General features: G+C 29.4%; 1 protein-coding gene across 2 annotated transcripts in view; it reads right to left on the bottom strand.

Annotated features, from left to right (window-relative positions):
- LOC129962530 (nose resistant to fluoxetine protein 6-like) overlaps positions 1-18,205 on the bottom strand; it is a 51,177-nt gene that overhangs the window by 6,484 nt on the left and 26,488 nt on the right. For both annotated transcript variants that reach the window (XM_056076285.1, XM_056076286.1), the window contains exons 5-12: positions 17,288-17,375; positions 16,316-16,401; positions 15,326-15,499; positions 14,430-14,523; positions 9,811-9,903; positions 8,031-8,196; positions 5,348-5,427; positions 2,178-2,300 (exon numbers count right to left, since the gene is read on the bottom strand). In XM_056076285.1, coding sequence (XP_055932260.1) covers positions 2,178-2,300; positions 5,348-5,427; positions 8,031-8,196; positions 9,811-9,903; positions 14,430-14,523; positions 15,326-15,499; positions 16,316-16,401; positions 17,288-17,375 — 904 coding nt within the window. The remainder of the gene's footprint in view (positions 1-2,177; positions 2,301-5,347; positions 5,428-8,030; positions 8,197-9,810; positions 9,904-14,429; positions 14,524-15,325; positions 15,500-16,315; positions 16,402-17,287; positions 17,376-18,205) is intronic.

Here is an 18,205-nt window from a genome sequence, read left to right as displayed (position 1 = left end):
TCTCATTCATTTGTTTTTGATATATGACCAATTTTTCATTATACTAGAAAGGAAAGGTTTGAAGAATTCAAGAGAAATTAAATCAAGGAAATGTTTGAGTTACTATGTAGTACAAATATATGCTAGCTTGAACAGAAATTACAAGGGAAAACCCTATAATGATTCAGTTGACAAACCAAGTATTTAAAGCGGCTGATATTGCCGAATGATTTTTTTTTCTAAAAATGATTTTTATTTGAAAAAAGAAAATTGAGAAATTACAAAGGGGTATATAAAAAATTCTGGTTTGACTGCTATTATCTTATTTTCGTATAAAGTACGAGTAGCAGTAAAAATATTTTTTTTCCTGGAACTAAGTGTTTAATGATAACTGAACATCCAGATATTTAGTGATAAGGTAATAAACATTCAGGAATCGCTCATTGACTTAAATTCTTTATTATTTCGTTTAACATAATATTTAATGTTTTTTCAAAATATATAACATTTCTCGAAGAATTCAGCCGATAACGGTAACTGTGACTGATTCAAAGATTTCCATCATGAATAATTTTTAAGATTGAATTCGTGATACCAGTAAATAATGCCATCGAATTTTACAAATCAATGTTAAATATTTCAAGTTACGGCTTTCTGCATCAAAAAACAGTTTAATGAATATTACATTTTTAAAATAAATTCTTTTCACGAAAAAAAATTGTCATAAGGGTTTCAATGACATGTAAATATTTCTTATGGCCATTTAAGGGGCTGGATTCTTTTAATTATCCAGCAAAACGAAAATTCATTCAAATTTGATAATACCTCCCATCGAGCCCAGCAGAAAAAGAAAGCTACTAAGTCTGAATTTTGTCAACCTCAGCACATTTATTTTGGTGCTTACCTGAATCTAAATTTAGAGGGTCGTCTCAGAAGGAAATGGAGATCTTAACGCTAAGTCCAAAACTTAGAAAACAGCTGTGAGAAAGTTCCCAATCACATATTTTTATATTTTTGCAAGTCATTGGCGTCATAATATCATATAGAAGCAAATATCTTTTTTAGTTATTATAATTTTGTCAACCACGTTTTCTATTTTGTTTCAAGTTATTTGTTAAAGATTTTTAAATTTGGTTCTTAATTAAAGTGAAATCTTTAATCAAAATTCATACTGTGATTATTTTTTTAACATTTTCTACCATATGTTTGGAGCAGTTGAGTAAAAATTGGCCTTATGTTATAAAATCTTACAATAAGAACTAAGATCAAGAATGTGATCTGATCATCTTATAGTTAATAGATATGCTATTTAAACCAGTTGCACGCATTACATTTGTGTTGAATGCAAATTTCGTAAGTTTTCCGACAAGAGGACAAAGACATTTGGAATCTTTTTATTGATGCGTTAATGAATTTGAGAGGAAATAGGATGATGAAGGATTAAAAGAAATTAATGAAGAATATTTTGTGTGGATATAAGAAATTTAATTCCGCTAAGACTTTAAAAATTATTTCTTGTGGTGTCATTTAGATTTATTTTGTGAAAACTGAGGGCATGCAATCGACGAAAAAAATAATTGTCTATTAACAAATAATTACGAAAATAGAGAAAATATTGCAGATAAACTAGTTCCTTATAAATATGCCGAACTATTTTTGAGAGACATTCAATGTTGACTCTTAACATGAAATAAATTCTTAACATAAACATATTGTGAAACATTAAAACAAGTTTAAATTACAGATATTTAGGAATAAGAGCTAATTTCAAATTTTCATTAACAAAATTCATTTTCAGCTTCCCGAAATTAGTGATAAATATGCATTTTAATCTCAATTTTTAAAAAAATTATTGTCCTATATTACGACAGCATCACTGCATAGTCTTCTAACTTAATTATCACTTTATATATATACTCTTTTAATTCATTTAATTTTGTATTTATTATTTTTTATGAGACTTTAATATTTATATTAACTTTGTGTTAATAACTTGGTTCGAAATATTGTTTTGAAAGTTTAAATATGACCTCATTTAGTGGAAGAGATGAATTAATATTATATTTATATTTGTTGTAGATATGATTAAATATGATCAGAAATCGATATATACATATATTCATAATTTTCTTTAATTTATAAATATCTATATTCAAAGCTATGAAATATTGTTCATATTATTATTGCATAGTACTTACGCTGGATCGGGTTGTACAAAAAGCATCGTAGGAGCCAAATCTTTAACGTAGGTTTGAACACCTGTAAATATGACGGATGCAATGATAGCTAATACAGACAATAGTATTCCCACTTTTGGCCATCTGAAAAGAAAAAAAATATTTTAAAGAGTTTCTTAAAGCATCATAATACGAATCAGATATTTGCGGAAGAGACTAATGACTTATAAATAATAATTAATCGCTTTATCAATAATTTGTTCGATATGCAATAGCAATGCGGACTAATTGTTCCATAAAGTTATTTTGCAAATGAATATATTATATACGATACTTGTATATTGATATGAATGCCTTTGAAGAGTGTCTTTCTCACAGTTTAAAATAAACCAAGAAAAATCTTAAGTGTTTTTGCCATTTAAAGTACTTTATTCCGCTCATAACACAATTAAAACAAACGGACAATATACTGAAGCGATTTTTTAACATTTTCCCTAATCAACAAACATCAGTTTCCATTGCATTCTTTTTTAAGTTAGATTTTAGCCCAGAGAACCAATGAACTCTGAGTCTTTAAGTGGTTGAGAAAGCGGACATGGTATTCAAAAACTTTATTCTACAATTTTGATAAAAGTTTGCTTTGCTATGCAGAAATTTGTATATTAAAGTATTTTCCTGTTCAGAAATATAAAATTTTAAGATTCGTCTTAAAAATTATCCAGTTTTAAAAAATGCTTCCTCTTATTCAATTAATATTTTTTGAAAAAACTTTATGAACTTAATAGAACTTGGGAACCAATTTTTCTTATCTAATTCAATTTTTGAGAAAAACAAATTTTACTATTAATTCTTGGAATTTTTTTGGAAAATACGATCAATTTTTAAATTTTATTATTTAAAAATTTTTTACTAATCAATATTTCTAAAAATCTATACGCAATTTTATTGTTGATATTTGTAAGTTTAAGGAATAAGTTTCAAATACTTTGCCTAAATTATGTTTGACTCTAATCGTTTTGTTGTAGACATGGTTTGAAGTAAAACAAACAGAGAAAAATGGTTTAAAGATTCAAGCTTAGAAATATTACTTATTATTTTGCATCTCAGAAATATTACTTATTATTTTTTTAGTAATCAAACATATTTATGCCAGAAAGAGTTAATTTAATAAAATGTTATCGTTTCCATAATTAATGGCAACGATTATTTAATTCAGCAATTATAAGGAAAATTTTTAGTTATAAAAAATTCGAATCGAAGTATACAGAAAATATTGTACTCATCAAAATATTTGAACTCAAGATTTTGATGAATATCCACGTCTTAGACCTCAATTATTTCAAAAAATATATTTTGTGCACTATGCATGTCTTTTTGTATACGTGATAATTCTAAAACATTTTAAGCTAGACCAATGACATTTGGAATGTGACCATTATGCCAAATCTGTAAGTATCTATCAAAGTTTGAAAGAAATTCATTGAGAGGAAGTCTGTCTCCGGCTCTCTGGTATAAACACAATAACTGCGATACGAAAAAAAAAAACTTTTTGGATGAAATTTGGTTCCCAAATTTTAACCTTTAAAGTGTAAATATATATTATATTCGGAACCAAATCTGGCAAGGTGTTGTCTTTTATTGGTCTGTACTTTCATAAACATGTAATGGCGAACAATTCAGGAACGCAGTTATTTAAGTATAAGAAATATGGTATGTGATTTGGTGATTAGTGCTGTGTCAAATTTAAGTTTCAATCGGTTTGAAAAAATACGCCTAAAAGTTGAATTCGAATTTCAGGTACTAATAACAACGTGCTACCAAAAAAATCGCCAAATCATGCGATTATTTCAGTAAAAACACTAAAAACTCGCCAAAGATCTTTATTTCCTAATCATTGTTCTCCAATCCCATGCAGGAGATTTGCGACTTTGTCTAAGATCAACACTTTTATGAGTGAATGAGTAAATGGATAAATCCTTTATGAGAAAGTATGCGAGAAAATTTCAAGGAGACCTCTCCATCTCATTTATTAGTATCTTTAATCAGTAAATGTATACATAAACCATTACAAATCATTTAAATGAAATATAAATTAAAATAACAATATTGAAATAGCAACATTTCCAGAAAAACGAACTGAATAAAAAATAGGTATAAAAGTATTTATAATTTTTGAAACTGCTTTATTTGAAACACTTGATTTACGTTCCCTACGCCTCTTTCATTTATAACAGAAAAATGTACCTTTATACTAATTTGCAGCTTTCCACATTTATCAGAATTAAAGTAGACGATTTATTGCAAGATAATTAAAAAAATGGTCTAAAATAGACAGAAATTAACACAGAGTCTAGTATATAAAGTCTAGTATAGTATAGTCTAGTATATAAATATAATGAGTAAAATATGAGAATTCAGTCAAATATTTAGAGATAATTTTTACTCAAAATACAAAAATCGAAATCTTCACAGATTTTAACGTAGTTATTAACAATCAATAATATTAGGTAAATAATATACATTAACAATATATAATTTCTTTTATTAATTTAGTTAACTGTTATACCTAAGTAAAAACTAATGGTAAGATACATTTTAGGAATTCAAATGTCAGAATTATATTTTTATTTGTAACAGAGATAGCGTATAATTTTATTGAGATCTTTCCTTTACAAAGGAATGTATTAATTGATTTTCTTATGCAGCTGATAATCAACAAATTATCATGTTTTTTTTTAATTTACAAATTAAAATTATGTTTTTCATGCCCAATATCACAACAATCATATTAAATGGGAAAGTCATCACATCAACAAAAAAGAAAATAATGCATTAGTAAGGACTATTATCTATAGTGAAGTGGACATTAAACTAGCACCTAGTAACAATTATAAGTAAATTTTATACATATGCAAGCGTACAACAAGCTATAAGTACAATTTGTACTATTATAAACTCGCAACATATTGCTTGTGGACTTTTTTTAGTAATAAAAATAATCAGCAAATTACAAGTGGCTTTAATACTAATTTTGTAAAATTTTCAAACAAAAGTTGTGTGATTTTATAAAATTTATAAAAAGAACACTTTTCCCTCATTTCACTTAAAACTTTCCGATATGTTATCAATACTTTTATTTGTTCTGAATATGAAATTAATTTTCCTTATTTTCAAAGAAAAAAGATTGTTACCTCAAAAGTGGTAGCAGAATTAGTAATGCAGCTATATATAGTTGGAGATCTGACGCAATATACCACGAATGCCCCAAACACTGAAATAAAAAAAATCGTCATTTATTTAAATTAATTTTCAAATGGTGCATTTGGAACACTGAAAATTAAATAGATCATAAATAATGCACTTATAAGATAGAAAATAATGTTTAAATTTTTAAAAAATGTTAATGTAATGGATTTTTGCCGTGGACAAAAAGGATATTTTTACGAAAATTATTTAGTGAAAACTGAGATTGGGATTGGAATTAATCATTGAATGGTAACTCATTCCTCCATCATGTTCGGTTTTTACAGCAGAAATTTTTGCTATCCTTTATGCATTATCACAAATTTCTAATGGTCCCCCCGACAATTATATTATTTATTCAGACTCGCTGAGTGTTTTAGAATCCTTAACATCACTCCATCGCTTCATTTAAAGTTCGTGAATTGCACGATAGTCTTACATGTAAAAGCTATTCACTCCTAGTTTGCTGTGTTTCCTCACATGCAGGTATACCGGGCAATGAATTGGCTGACGAGGCAGCGAAATCGGCTACCAACCTTTTAAATGACCCTGTTCCTTTTAGCGACATCAGGAGATACATAAAAACCATTCTAAATCTGGAATGGCAATCAGAATGGGACAGAAAAGAGGTAAATAAGCTTCATTCTATTAAATATTCCATCGAATTTTGGCCCAGTTTACCTAGCAGAAAATTGGATACAATTACTACTCGCTTAAGAATTGACCATACGAGACTTACACATAAACACTTGTTGTTGGCGGAGCCCGCCCCTCGATGTACAATATGCCAATGCATTTTGACAGTTCGACACATTCTTATAGAATGCCAACGTTTTAATTCTCAACGAGTTCAGTGTTTTCATTCGCCTCACCTTGTTTTAAAAGACATCCTTAACAAAGTTCCTCATCCTCATCTTTTTACCTTATTAAAAGTGATAGGATTCTTCTATTTTATATGAGTATTGCTCATTCTCTTTTAATGCTTCAAATCTTTACAACAGTTTTTCCCCCCTCTAGAATAGAGTATTTGTGACAGTGAGCAGAGGCTTTGAATAACCTTTTAAAATGTGACCATGCACCTTTTTAATGAACCATATGTTTGCATATACCTTATGGTTGGCGCTGCATAATCAGAAATGGTTTTAGCGCCAGTAAACTCCATCAAACTCAAATTCAAACCCTTCATTTCCAGACGTTACACATATTGTATTGCTCAATCCCAAATATAGCTGAAGCAATATTCACTTGCATCTCCTACAGTTGTTATTTAGGAAAACGAATCCAAACATTATTACCCAATCAAATATTTTGTTTGATCAACGTAATGAAATAATCGTAATCGGCATCTCCGACCCGTCTTGAGGTATTCGGAAGAATCTGAATGAGCAGAATGCTACGACATCATTGGCGATAATTATGGTTTCGTTCTAAAGGTCATATCCGATCAGGGCATAACCTCTTTGTACGAAACATTTCCCATCATCGGCAGTATGCAGCCAACCCTTCAACATTTCTGTACCCACCACGGCAGCGAGAATCAATCACTATTCCGGAAGTTTCTGATTCCGAAATTATACTGTGGTGAATAGCATATAAGGCAGTTAACAGCCCTGCTATCCGAATAATTGTTTTGGTATCATGGTTATGTTACTGGACTGCGAGCCACAAGGTCCCAAATTCTATCCTCACTCATCTCACACCGCCCAAAATTGGTGGCGGAGAAATAATTTTAGTTGGCTGTAAGGGTCGGTTGCGTCTGGTGAAAGAATAATATCGCACACAGTTATCGCGATTTCAGGAGGTAAGGTACTCACGCAGTAGTTGCATTTAGTGCTAGAAGCTGTTATTGGCTTTGGAATAGAAAATTCTAATGTTGATTCCACCATCGTAAACCAGAGGGAAGGGTCGGACGGAATGAAGTTCGGCATCTTCACCGCTGAGACTTCCTCCATCATGATAGTGCGCTGTCGTTTCAAAACGAAACTTAGTAAGATAATATTAACCAAATTAAATCAAACGAGATGCGAGGTTTCTTATCCAGGTCACCATTGTGGCGATGTTCATGTAGAGTGTTGTATAAAGCATTTCATCGCTATTAGAAAAATAAACTCTTTATTTCACTAACAACTATCGGAACATCACTGCTATGCATACAACGGGGATTTCCCGGGCAAAGTATTAACATAGATTGTATTAGGGAAAGTAGATAGGTAGCGCTTTAGAATGACATGAATGAAAGATGGCGCTACAATCACTACAATACCATCGAAAAGTTTAGGGAATTCATCTCTTGGATGTACCTATTTTCTACAGTCGTTTTGTATACTCTACAAATAAAAGAGGCTGTAAAGATATTAAGTTAACATCATACAGAAAATATTTAAGAGACTGATACAATTTTGAATAATGTAAAAGATGGATTAATATATGTTTTCTAAAATAGGAAGAAAAGGTGAATTATTGAAAGAGACAAAATTATAAATGAAACCTTTTAAAAATATAAATTTTATGGTAACAATTTATTAAAAAGTCGTCTTATATTGTTTCTAGTATAATAAATATATTAGAAAACAATGTTTCTATTTTCTGCTTCTATTGAACAAAGTTTTAAAAAAAATTAAGACTTCTTACCGGTTTATCAACGGCATAGAAGTTATTGATGAACAATAAGTTAGCCCACCAATTTTTATAACAGTTATCAACATAAGGGTGTGTAAAATGATGCATTAGAGGACCAGATGACATTATGTAGTCAAAACAGGAGAATAAAATCACCAATATGTAGACAGGATAAATCCTAGAAAGAAGTTATTGAATGAGTTTAAACAAGAATTCAAATAACATAGGGAGAATAACTTCTGAATAAAAAGATTTTTGTATAAACCGGTTAAAGCATTCTAGTAGTTTTGGTTATATTCCAGTAGTTTTTTAAGGTATAATGTATATTGTTACAAATCTGTAATGCTGCTTCCCAGCATAGTTGGTTCCACCATCGGAAAGAAGGTTTTACAGTCATCTGTACTGGACGGAGTCCGGTGTCGCGTCGGAGGTTCCGGAACTTGGCGACAAACTTGGCAACCATTTGGCGACGAATTTGGCGACTTTGGCGCCAAAATAGATTATACTCGAAACATCGAGAATTTTCCCGGTCCATCCAGTAGGAACCGAGATACGCATCGAAAGTTCCTGATTGGTGGAGAGGCTTCTAGCCCCGCCTCCTGAGACCTATAAAAGGAGGCGACCGCGGCTGCCAGGGGTGGTGAACCAGATCGGAGAGTTGTAGTCGGAAGCGACAGAGTGAAGAGTAGTCGGAATCGACGCTAAAGAACTGGCCTTCCAGAGTTAAGCGGAGCAGCGACGGAGTGAAGCTAGTGCTGAACTAAGCTGTGCGCTACTTGTCTGTCTGTCTTGTTATATGCTGCTGTTGTTGCTGCACGTCTCGGCTGAAGATAATCCTCTTCTGTGCTGTATATAGTTGTCGGCTTTGTGCTGTCCTGTGTGTCTTCGTGTAAATAAACGTCGTTGTTTTATTTTCTACTGCCGCCTGGTGATTGAGCGTTCTTCACACCATATAACCCCCACTATCCAAAAGAACCCCGGAAAATTTCCTAACAATATTATATTATAAAATCCCGCTTTACTTTGTTTTTAGATAGAAAATCAGATTTCAGATAGGTTTTTGAAAATGTGTTGCAAAACAAAAGTTAGTTCAATCACGAGTGCAATAATATGCATACTTTTTTTTCCCTCTCATATCTAACAAAGATGTTTCAAATATCTTTAAACATTAGAAAATGCACTTTTCTTAATAATACGAGTTCCGAAAAGCAGGTATTAATTAGAAAATTCAAGATGTATAAAACAAATGTACTATAAAAAATCAGGTAAACATGCATGTAAAAACACAGAATCATAAATTTCACTTCTGAGAGTAATAAATTTGTCCACAAACTAAATAAACATGATCAAAGTTTACGTACAAGAGCTTAAATCAATTGTACTTACCGTCATAAAAAGGCACCAAAATGTTATTTTTTCGTGCTTTTTTTAAAAGAATTTTTTTATAAATAATGTATGAACTAACCATAATGAATAGCTAATAATAGCATTTACTTTATGCATAATTTTATCTCTTAAAAAGCATTTTAATTAAATAATAAAAGAAGTTTTTGAATAATTTTTTAAATAAAAAACCATTAAGTCTTAACTTGAAATTTTTTTCTATTCTGAATATTTCATTATCAGTGAGAAGTACATTTCAATTTTCAATCTTCAAAAAATAAAGAAGATATATAGATCCAAATATTTTTACATAATGTTTATAGATTAAATTTTTTTAAAACTTTTTATAAAGAAATAAATGTCTGAAATAAATATAGGTAAAGATTTACTTTTCCCATATAAAACTTACCGCCATAATCTATGAACAATATACATCACAATATTAAATGGCTTTCCTTCTATTTTGACTATTTTTATAGTAAAATAGCATAACAACATTCCCCTGAAAAACAAAAAACGTTGTTTTTTGCATATATATACTTCAAATTTTTACAAGATATACAATATTATTGGATATTTCATTGCTGTTTAAACCACTGAACTTCATCGTTCTGACGGGAACTTCATGAATTCAAAGTCAGTGGAGTTTTAAGGTCTACACAACTTTCAATAACCATATCTTATATGAAACTATAATCAACGTTTAAATGCCTTCCTATACTTGATATTATTGACGAATTTAAACTCATAACGTAGCTATCAGGTTTAGAGCACTCATTATTACCAGCGAGTAAGTACTGTATTAAAATCAAGCAGATAATAACTGGGTTTAGTTTAGTTTAGTTATATTAACGTCCCGTTTGAAGCAACAAAAAGACAATTTTGGGACGGACCTCGTAATTTTGGACGGTCAGATGATGAGGACGACACCTGAGCTGTCACCCCTTCCCCACACCACACCATACCAGAGGGAGGGTGTTTGGTCAGGACGGATTTAGCGCGCAACAGACCCCCTTACACGATGGTTCTTCGATGGAATCGGGTATCGAACCTGAAACCCTCCGGCTCCGAAGCCGAGACCTTACCACCATGCCCCCAGAATAATTGGGGATATTAATAATATGTATGGCGGCACAGTTGGGATAGCAATATGGCTTGTAAATGGCTTAACATAAGAAGTGAGCCCCTAATTGTAAGATAAATATAAAAATGTACAATAAGTCTGATATGTAGAATATTCTATGAAATATCTCTGAAATGTTACACTTTCAAATTTAAAGCAAAAAACGGGTGGACATATGGATATTGAAATGCTTCATAAAATATCTATCGGAATTAGCTTAACGGGGAAGGAGAAGTCTGAATAAATTATTATTAAGGTTTTTTTAGAAGGAAATTATGCATGAGAATTATACTAGTGTGGTTTATTAATATTAGAAATGCATCTTTTAAATTACATATATGGAAAAATTTTACGGAAAGCATTAATCAAGTAGTTTTTTAATATCTGGTAGCATTCAGTTTCGATTTTCTATTATCATTTAAAAATATTTTTTTTAATGAGATAAGAATTTAATTTTTATTTTTTATTTTTAAGAGTTGTAAATGTATTTGAACAGACTATGTGCATTAATGTTGCTGTTGCAAAATAATCTTTATTACAAAAATACTGGAAACGTATCATAAAGCTTTTAAAGACATTTATTTATCAAATACCAGAATATTTAACTGCTATAAAATATTTAAAGAGCAGATAAATCCCGCATTGAGAGACCAATACTTCAAATACCATCAATACGCCCACTAGATAAAGCCGTAATAAGTGGATGGTGAAATAATGAGAAAGAAATAAGATCATTGTTGAAATTTAAGAATGTGGATGATAGGATCTGCTGTGTAAATAAAAGAAGAATTAAAGAATAAGTATTTAGGGTCTATTAAAAAATTCTGGATAAATCAATAATCGTTTAGGAAATGATAAAAAGAGTAACTTATTTACTGCAGTGGTACATTTAATTTATTGTGCACAGTATTTATCCTCAATGTAGGTAATTCAAGTATTAGTTTTACAGCATATATTATTTTTACTTAAACCTGTTTATTAAATTATAAAATTTGTTAATTTATGGAAAAAAATTCAGGAAGAGAATTTTACGCAGGGAGTATCATGGGGGAGGGGGGAATTAACCAAATATAGTAGGAAGAAGAGGTAGCAGTTCTGCCTCCCGAGAATTATTCGATTTGGTCCTGCTATCAGATCAGAAAATAGGGGATTAATGATTGTCGTTTAACAATTAGAGACAGTATTGAAAATTTCTTATAACATTTGATTCCGGTACAGAAGTACTGAATGTTCATTTACAGTCGTGACTAGGGATTGCAACATCGGACCAAAATTTTAATACCGGTATTCGGTATTTTTTAGATCTTAATACCGGGATACTGGTTTTAATACCAGTATTAGAAATTTTAGAAAAAAAAAAACACAGGTGTTTCTTTGTTTTATTTGCCAGTTTTATTAGAGAGTGTAAATATCACAAAAAATAATTTGTAGCTTATAAATTATAACAGTATATAAAGAATCACAAAAAATAAAGGAACATCTTATTTATTTAAATTACAAAAAAAACGTAAATATCATTATTCAGTCTGTGGTACTATTACAAATTTTTAAAATGTGATCTTAAAAAACATAATGCATCCATTGTACTGTCATTAAGCATAGAACGTAATTTTGCGCCAAAAAAAAAAAAAACACTCTTTCGGCATTAACGCTAGTTGGTGGTACTGTTAGCAATGCGCGATATACTTTTTCAAAGTATTTACCTCTAAATCCCTCATTTTTACATAGTTCGATTTCCCGTCTAATTCTAATTTTTGTTCAAGAGACTACTGATAACTGAACCGAATTCTTCTGAATGTGGATAGGTTTGTGGGTAAAAAATTTTAAGAAAATTTATTATAAACTTAATCAGATTTGAATTGGTTATTTTCTTTTCTACTTTTTCATTTTCATTTTTAAAATCATTATAATTATGTAAATATCATGAGACATTTTCTATTTCGGTATGCCTTTCTTCTATGCGATTTTTCAATGTAATGTATAATTCTTCAAATAGTGATGTGTGCTGTTCTTTCAGTAACTGAAACAAGAAATTTATTGTTGCATTAGCTGATAATAAATTAGAATCTCTCCGACACAATGCCTCAATAGTCAGTGTTATTGGAAGTAGAGATGATCCAGTTCTGGATATTAAGTCGAATTCACTATCTGAAAAATTAATATACAGGTTTAAGTCGATTATTGCTTTTAGTATTGGATTTTTCAGTTTCAAAAATCGTTCCATCATTAAGAGTAAAATGCTCCAACGTGTTTTAGAATCTAATATTAACATATATTCTGTTTTATTTTCAGTTAGTATATATTTTAGTAAAATATCCTTTTTATAGAGAAACGTTTAAATATCTTAACAATTTTTCGAACTTTATAAATTATAGGAAGCAATTCTTGATATATTAATATTTCATCGTCATTAGCAATTTCTTCTTCAACAATTACATTGTCATTATCTTCATTGTCAATATCACTCACACTCTTATTATCCTCAAAGTTGGAATCCGAAGTTTCTATATCCACAGTATTTGGATTCTTCTGTTCTTTATTTTTTTGGTATAATACATCTACTACTCCTAATTGAATTTCATGAGTATGGCACAATTTCTGATTTGCACCAATCAACTTTGCAACTTTTTTCATAACTGTTGCTCCATCAGTCGTTATGGATACAATATCTTCTTTCAGGTATAATCCATGTTTCTCTAATTTAGATTTAATCAATTAATTAAGCCATTAATTAGCTAATTAATTTCGCCCATTAGGGAGATATAAGAGCGAAAACGTATACTATTTTGCTATGTTGGCGATCCCTGAGCATATAGTGGAAAAATTTAAAAAATTTCTAGTAAATACCGACAAAACGGTATTTAAACTTGTGAATACCGGTATTACAAAATTGTATAAATGGCTCAAAATACTGGTATACCGGTATTGCAATCCCTAGTTGTGACGTATCGCTTCAAGAGTTGTTCTTTAAAATATATTCTTCGAATTATTTCTAATAACAACAACGTTTTCAAACACCTCATGAAATTATATCTCAAACTTATTCCTTTTTAAACATATTACTGATCATAAAATTTTGATATGTAGTTTTGATACAAAAATAGCTGGCAAAACATATGAATGGAATATGAAAAGTGAAATAAAATTGAAATGACTACATCATAAAGGCGCCCAGAAATCTAAGTAATTTAGACTGTTTTCTACATTTTTTGTTGTATGGAGCATTCTGAATTGTTACCATTTGGCTTGACGGGCGATTAAGTATATTATTATTTGAATGTTTTTTGGGTATTTACATGAAACAATTCATCGCAAACGGCTTGAGATGTAGATACTTAGCACATGGTTTTTACAGTATGAAAGTGTACATTATTATCTTTTATATTCGTGAATTTTTTAACATTTTTTTTTTACAAAAACATGATTTTAAAAGTTCCTTAATCTCTTGAAACACCACCGAATGAATTATTTTTTGGCCATTTTGAGTCTTATAAGACAATAAAAGAAAATTTGTTCCGAACTCTTAAGGTGCTTTACAAAAACCTTGTATGTTTTAAGCATTGAGAGCAATGATGTAAAAAAAAAGTTGTCTAAAGTGCATTGCTATAAGAGGAGATTATTTTGAAAGAAATATATCAAATATTGATTAATATATGATTCATTTATATTTTATGATCACTTTACCAATATATTTTGATCACAACAGTACATATATTTCGATGAAAGACCGACATTACAGCAAGTCAACATTCCTCGATGATTGTTGACATTATCATCGTCCAGTGAATGTAAAATGGCAACGTCGATCTTCACCAGATAATGTCGATATTTTCCAAATTTCAATTGCTCACAATAAGCAATAATATCTGCGCAATAATATATTTAAACTGTCTGATTATTCTTACCCTATACAGAAAAATGTATCAACTCCAACTGTGCCATTGAGAATAGCTTGAAATGCTAACATTCCTCCATAGTGCCGTCCGCTCTCAAGATTTTCTGAAATTAAAGCATTCTAAATTAGATATGTTCGACTGTACAAAGTTATTTGTCTTTTTCTAATGGAAATAGTGATGTAAGAAAAATACTTTTAATGCAAATTTTCAATTCGAAAATCCATCGAAATAAAATTACAGTTACAAAACGTTTAGGAAACGCTAAGCAAATTTTTTACTCCTCAGGAATTTTAGATTTGAATAGAGAAAAGATTTAGGAAACATTAAGTTGAGGTATGATACTCCTAAAGTGTCCTAAAGTTAAGGTATGATACTCCCTAGAATTTATTATTCCTCATTATACTCCTCAGCAGTTTTTTTTTTTACTCGAAATAAAATTACAATAACGAAATATTTAGGAAACATTAAGCTTTAAGTTATTACCCTTCGGTACTTTTGGCATAGGAAATGAAGATACAATATTAACATGTTTAGGAAACATTAAGCTATGTTATTACTTTTAGATTTAAAATGAAGTTATAATATTAAAATGTTTAGGAAACATAAATTATGATTCCGCAAAAGTTTCTAATTTGAAATATAATTATAATTACACGAAGCATGAGTTATGAAATAATATTCCATAGAAATCTTTTGGATCGAAATAGAATCATAATTACAAAATATTTTCAAAGCATTATGCTACAGAATTTCACCTGAATAGTGATATTGAATTGAAAATGCAGATCAGGCTAACAAACTAATAAAACATTATCAAGTAACAGATATCAGTTACTACACCACCAAATACTATTTCGTGTTGAATCTGAACTTTCACTCGAAGAAGGAAGAAGTGATGTACTTACGAGTTGCTTGTATATTTAGAAGAAAATAAGTATGCCCAAGAATAATCCAGGACATGCTCAGAAACCGAATGCCATGCAAGCAATTCAAGTTATTATTCGATGTGGTCTCAGTGTTGACGAACTTTTTGAAGTTAGATATGAACGAGAAAGATAAGAAAAATTTCACAGAAGTACCTAAAGAGAAATGAAAAGCAAGCATAAACTTAAATTCAAAACATTATAAACAAAATTTTAGATGCTTTATTTACGGTAAAATTTTGAATTTTTATTCATTTTTTAGAAATTTTAAGATTAGCGAAATTAGAGATTTTTTAAAAAACAATGTTAGATGTTATAGGTGTTGCCTTATATCTGCGTGGACTAATTTATATACTTTATGAAGCCAATTTTTCAAATCATTTCTCAATGTAATGAGAAGTGTCTCATTTCTCAATGTCGCAATGTTACATTTCTCAATGTAATCTTTCAAAATATTGGTATTTTTTAAAAGTTTGTATCTATTCTTTTGATATTGTTATTAAATATTACTTCTGTTAGGAGCATAATAAAATAGAAGTAAAATTTGATTATAGATTCTTTTAAATATTTTCTCGTATTTATGATTTATGTTTTTAAATATTTTTCACGTATTTATGCTTTATGCTTTTAAATATATTTCTCGCATTACGTTATTTATTCAATAAATAATGAATAAATAACTAAATCTAAATCTAAATTTAAATCATGTCTAAATCATTACTTGTAAAATTATCATGAAGTCATTTTGTTAAAAAAGTTATATTAATGAAGATTACTATTTTTTTTTGTTAAAAAAGTTAAATTAATGAAGATTACTATTTTTTGTTAATTTTTAGCCTTTTAAGTGAGAATGCATTTACATTTTTTTTTCAGAATTAAAATTATCTGTAGTTAACATTTTTTCTCAATACACATTTGAGCCCATTTTCTCTGAAATGCATTTCTTTGAACCATTCCAAGACATCAACTTACGTTTAAAAACAATGCCCGTGTAATATGAATACATGTCAATTAATGATCCAATGAGTACCAAAAATCCAAAGAAACAATAAACGAACCTGAAAGGAAAAAATAATCAGAAAGTATTTAATATCTTACAAAGGAAAAATAGGTGCTAAATTAAGCTGAAAAGGAGCTAAGTTGTAAACAAAACTGTGTATAAATTGAAATATTATTTTCATGGTTCTGAATGATTATGTTTATACTGTTCATGAAGTTTAAAATCCTTGTTGCCAAAAATACGCGCAATATGTTCAGTCATCTCTTTAAAAATTTCTTGTAGGAAGAATCTTTAATAATTCAGCGTCTCTCTCTTTTTCTCATTAAATTCTTTGAGCATATATTTTCTATCCATTTGTAGAGATTATATTTCAGCGAAGCTTTACCAAATCTTGAAATCAGCTCAAATCTCTTATCGTAGAATCGATAAATTAGTAAAACGATTTAATCAAAAACAGCGTTTCAACTTTCAGAGAAATTTTGTCAAATGATTATTTAAATTCGCATGGATGTTAAAGTTTTACAAAATAATTACACCTTAAATTAATATATACGCTACTCGTAATTTTTTGTAAAGAAATTTCAATCTCATTTACCCACGGATCTTCGACTATGCCGCATCTGATTATTCATAAAATGGCCCTTATTTTTAGAAGCGAAATCACTGATATATTTCCACATCGGACCGGTCCTAGAACAATTTTTTCAGGAACAATTTTCTACGTTTTAGCCATTTTAGGATAATAATTGAATAATTATTTCACATGTTCAAGATATTATAGGAGGAGGAGTTAGGTCCATTTTCTAAAGCCGGTTAAAGGGTTAAAACTTCTTAATATCTGATATTTAACCGTGAGAATTTAGTTCCAAATTAAAATTACAACACAGATCCGATATATTGAAGAGATTATAAAATTTTGTATATTAACTTTTTTATCTACTTACATAACACAAATATTTGTTTTGGTAAAGTGTAGGTCTTCTTTCACTTCGCATCGAGATGTTTTGACTTCCAGCATGAGGTAGTTTCCCACTGAAATAATGAATTGATTTCCGTCATATTTTTTCACATTATTATGCAATAAAATGTTAAATAAAATATTTTTAATCTTGAAATTTTATTGATGTTTACTTCTGATTCACAAGCCTTACACCGTTCTGTTCATTTTACTATGTATTTCCTTATATTTTCTCAGCTAACCAATGATCCTAGAAATTAGATTGCTTTTTAACAATGTAATCTGATTTCCAACATAAAAGAATGCAAAATTTGGTATTTTTTCTTCAATAGTATAATAGTACTTTAAATAATATTTTCTTTCTATTTCTTCCTATATTTAGACAATACATCGCTTGCTTTCCTGAGATCGGCTTTGCCAATAATGATTTGTATTAAAAATAGAATAGTAATTCGGACTGTAAAACAAAAAAGAGAAAAGAAATATTTGAGACTTTAATAATGACTTTTATCAACAACTTTGATCTTTTTCGATAAGCCTTAAGTTTTTTTTTCTGCATTATTGTTCGTGATAATTTTAATATTCGTTCATAATTCTTAAGATTCTTAATGGGAAGCATTCTTAAAACATTTTTAAAAATGATTAGAAGTGAAAAAATATATAAACCATAAAAATACTTTTATCATTGAGCAGATAATTTTTTGAGGTTTAGAATGATATACAAATTATTTTCCTAATCTAATATACGTTAGGAAACTATTGCTGAAAAACGCCAAATTTTTATTTAATTTTTAATGAAAATTTCAAAAAATTGATTCGATGTGCACATTCCTACCTTTCAAAGCATATATGTACCAATTTTGGTAGCTCTAAGTTAAACAGTCTAGCCTATAAAATGCCGACC

The sequence above is a fragment of the Argiope bruennichi genome, chromosome 3, assembly GCF_947563725.1.
Source record: "Argiope bruennichi chromosome 3, qqArgBrue1.1, whole genome shotgun sequence".
Classification (NCBI taxonomy): Eukaryota; Metazoa; Arthropoda; class Arachnida; order Araneae; family Araneidae; genus Argiope; species Argiope bruennichi.
Note: the sequence above shows the minus strand (reverse complement) of the source record. Positions and strands in the feature narration are given on the sequence as shown.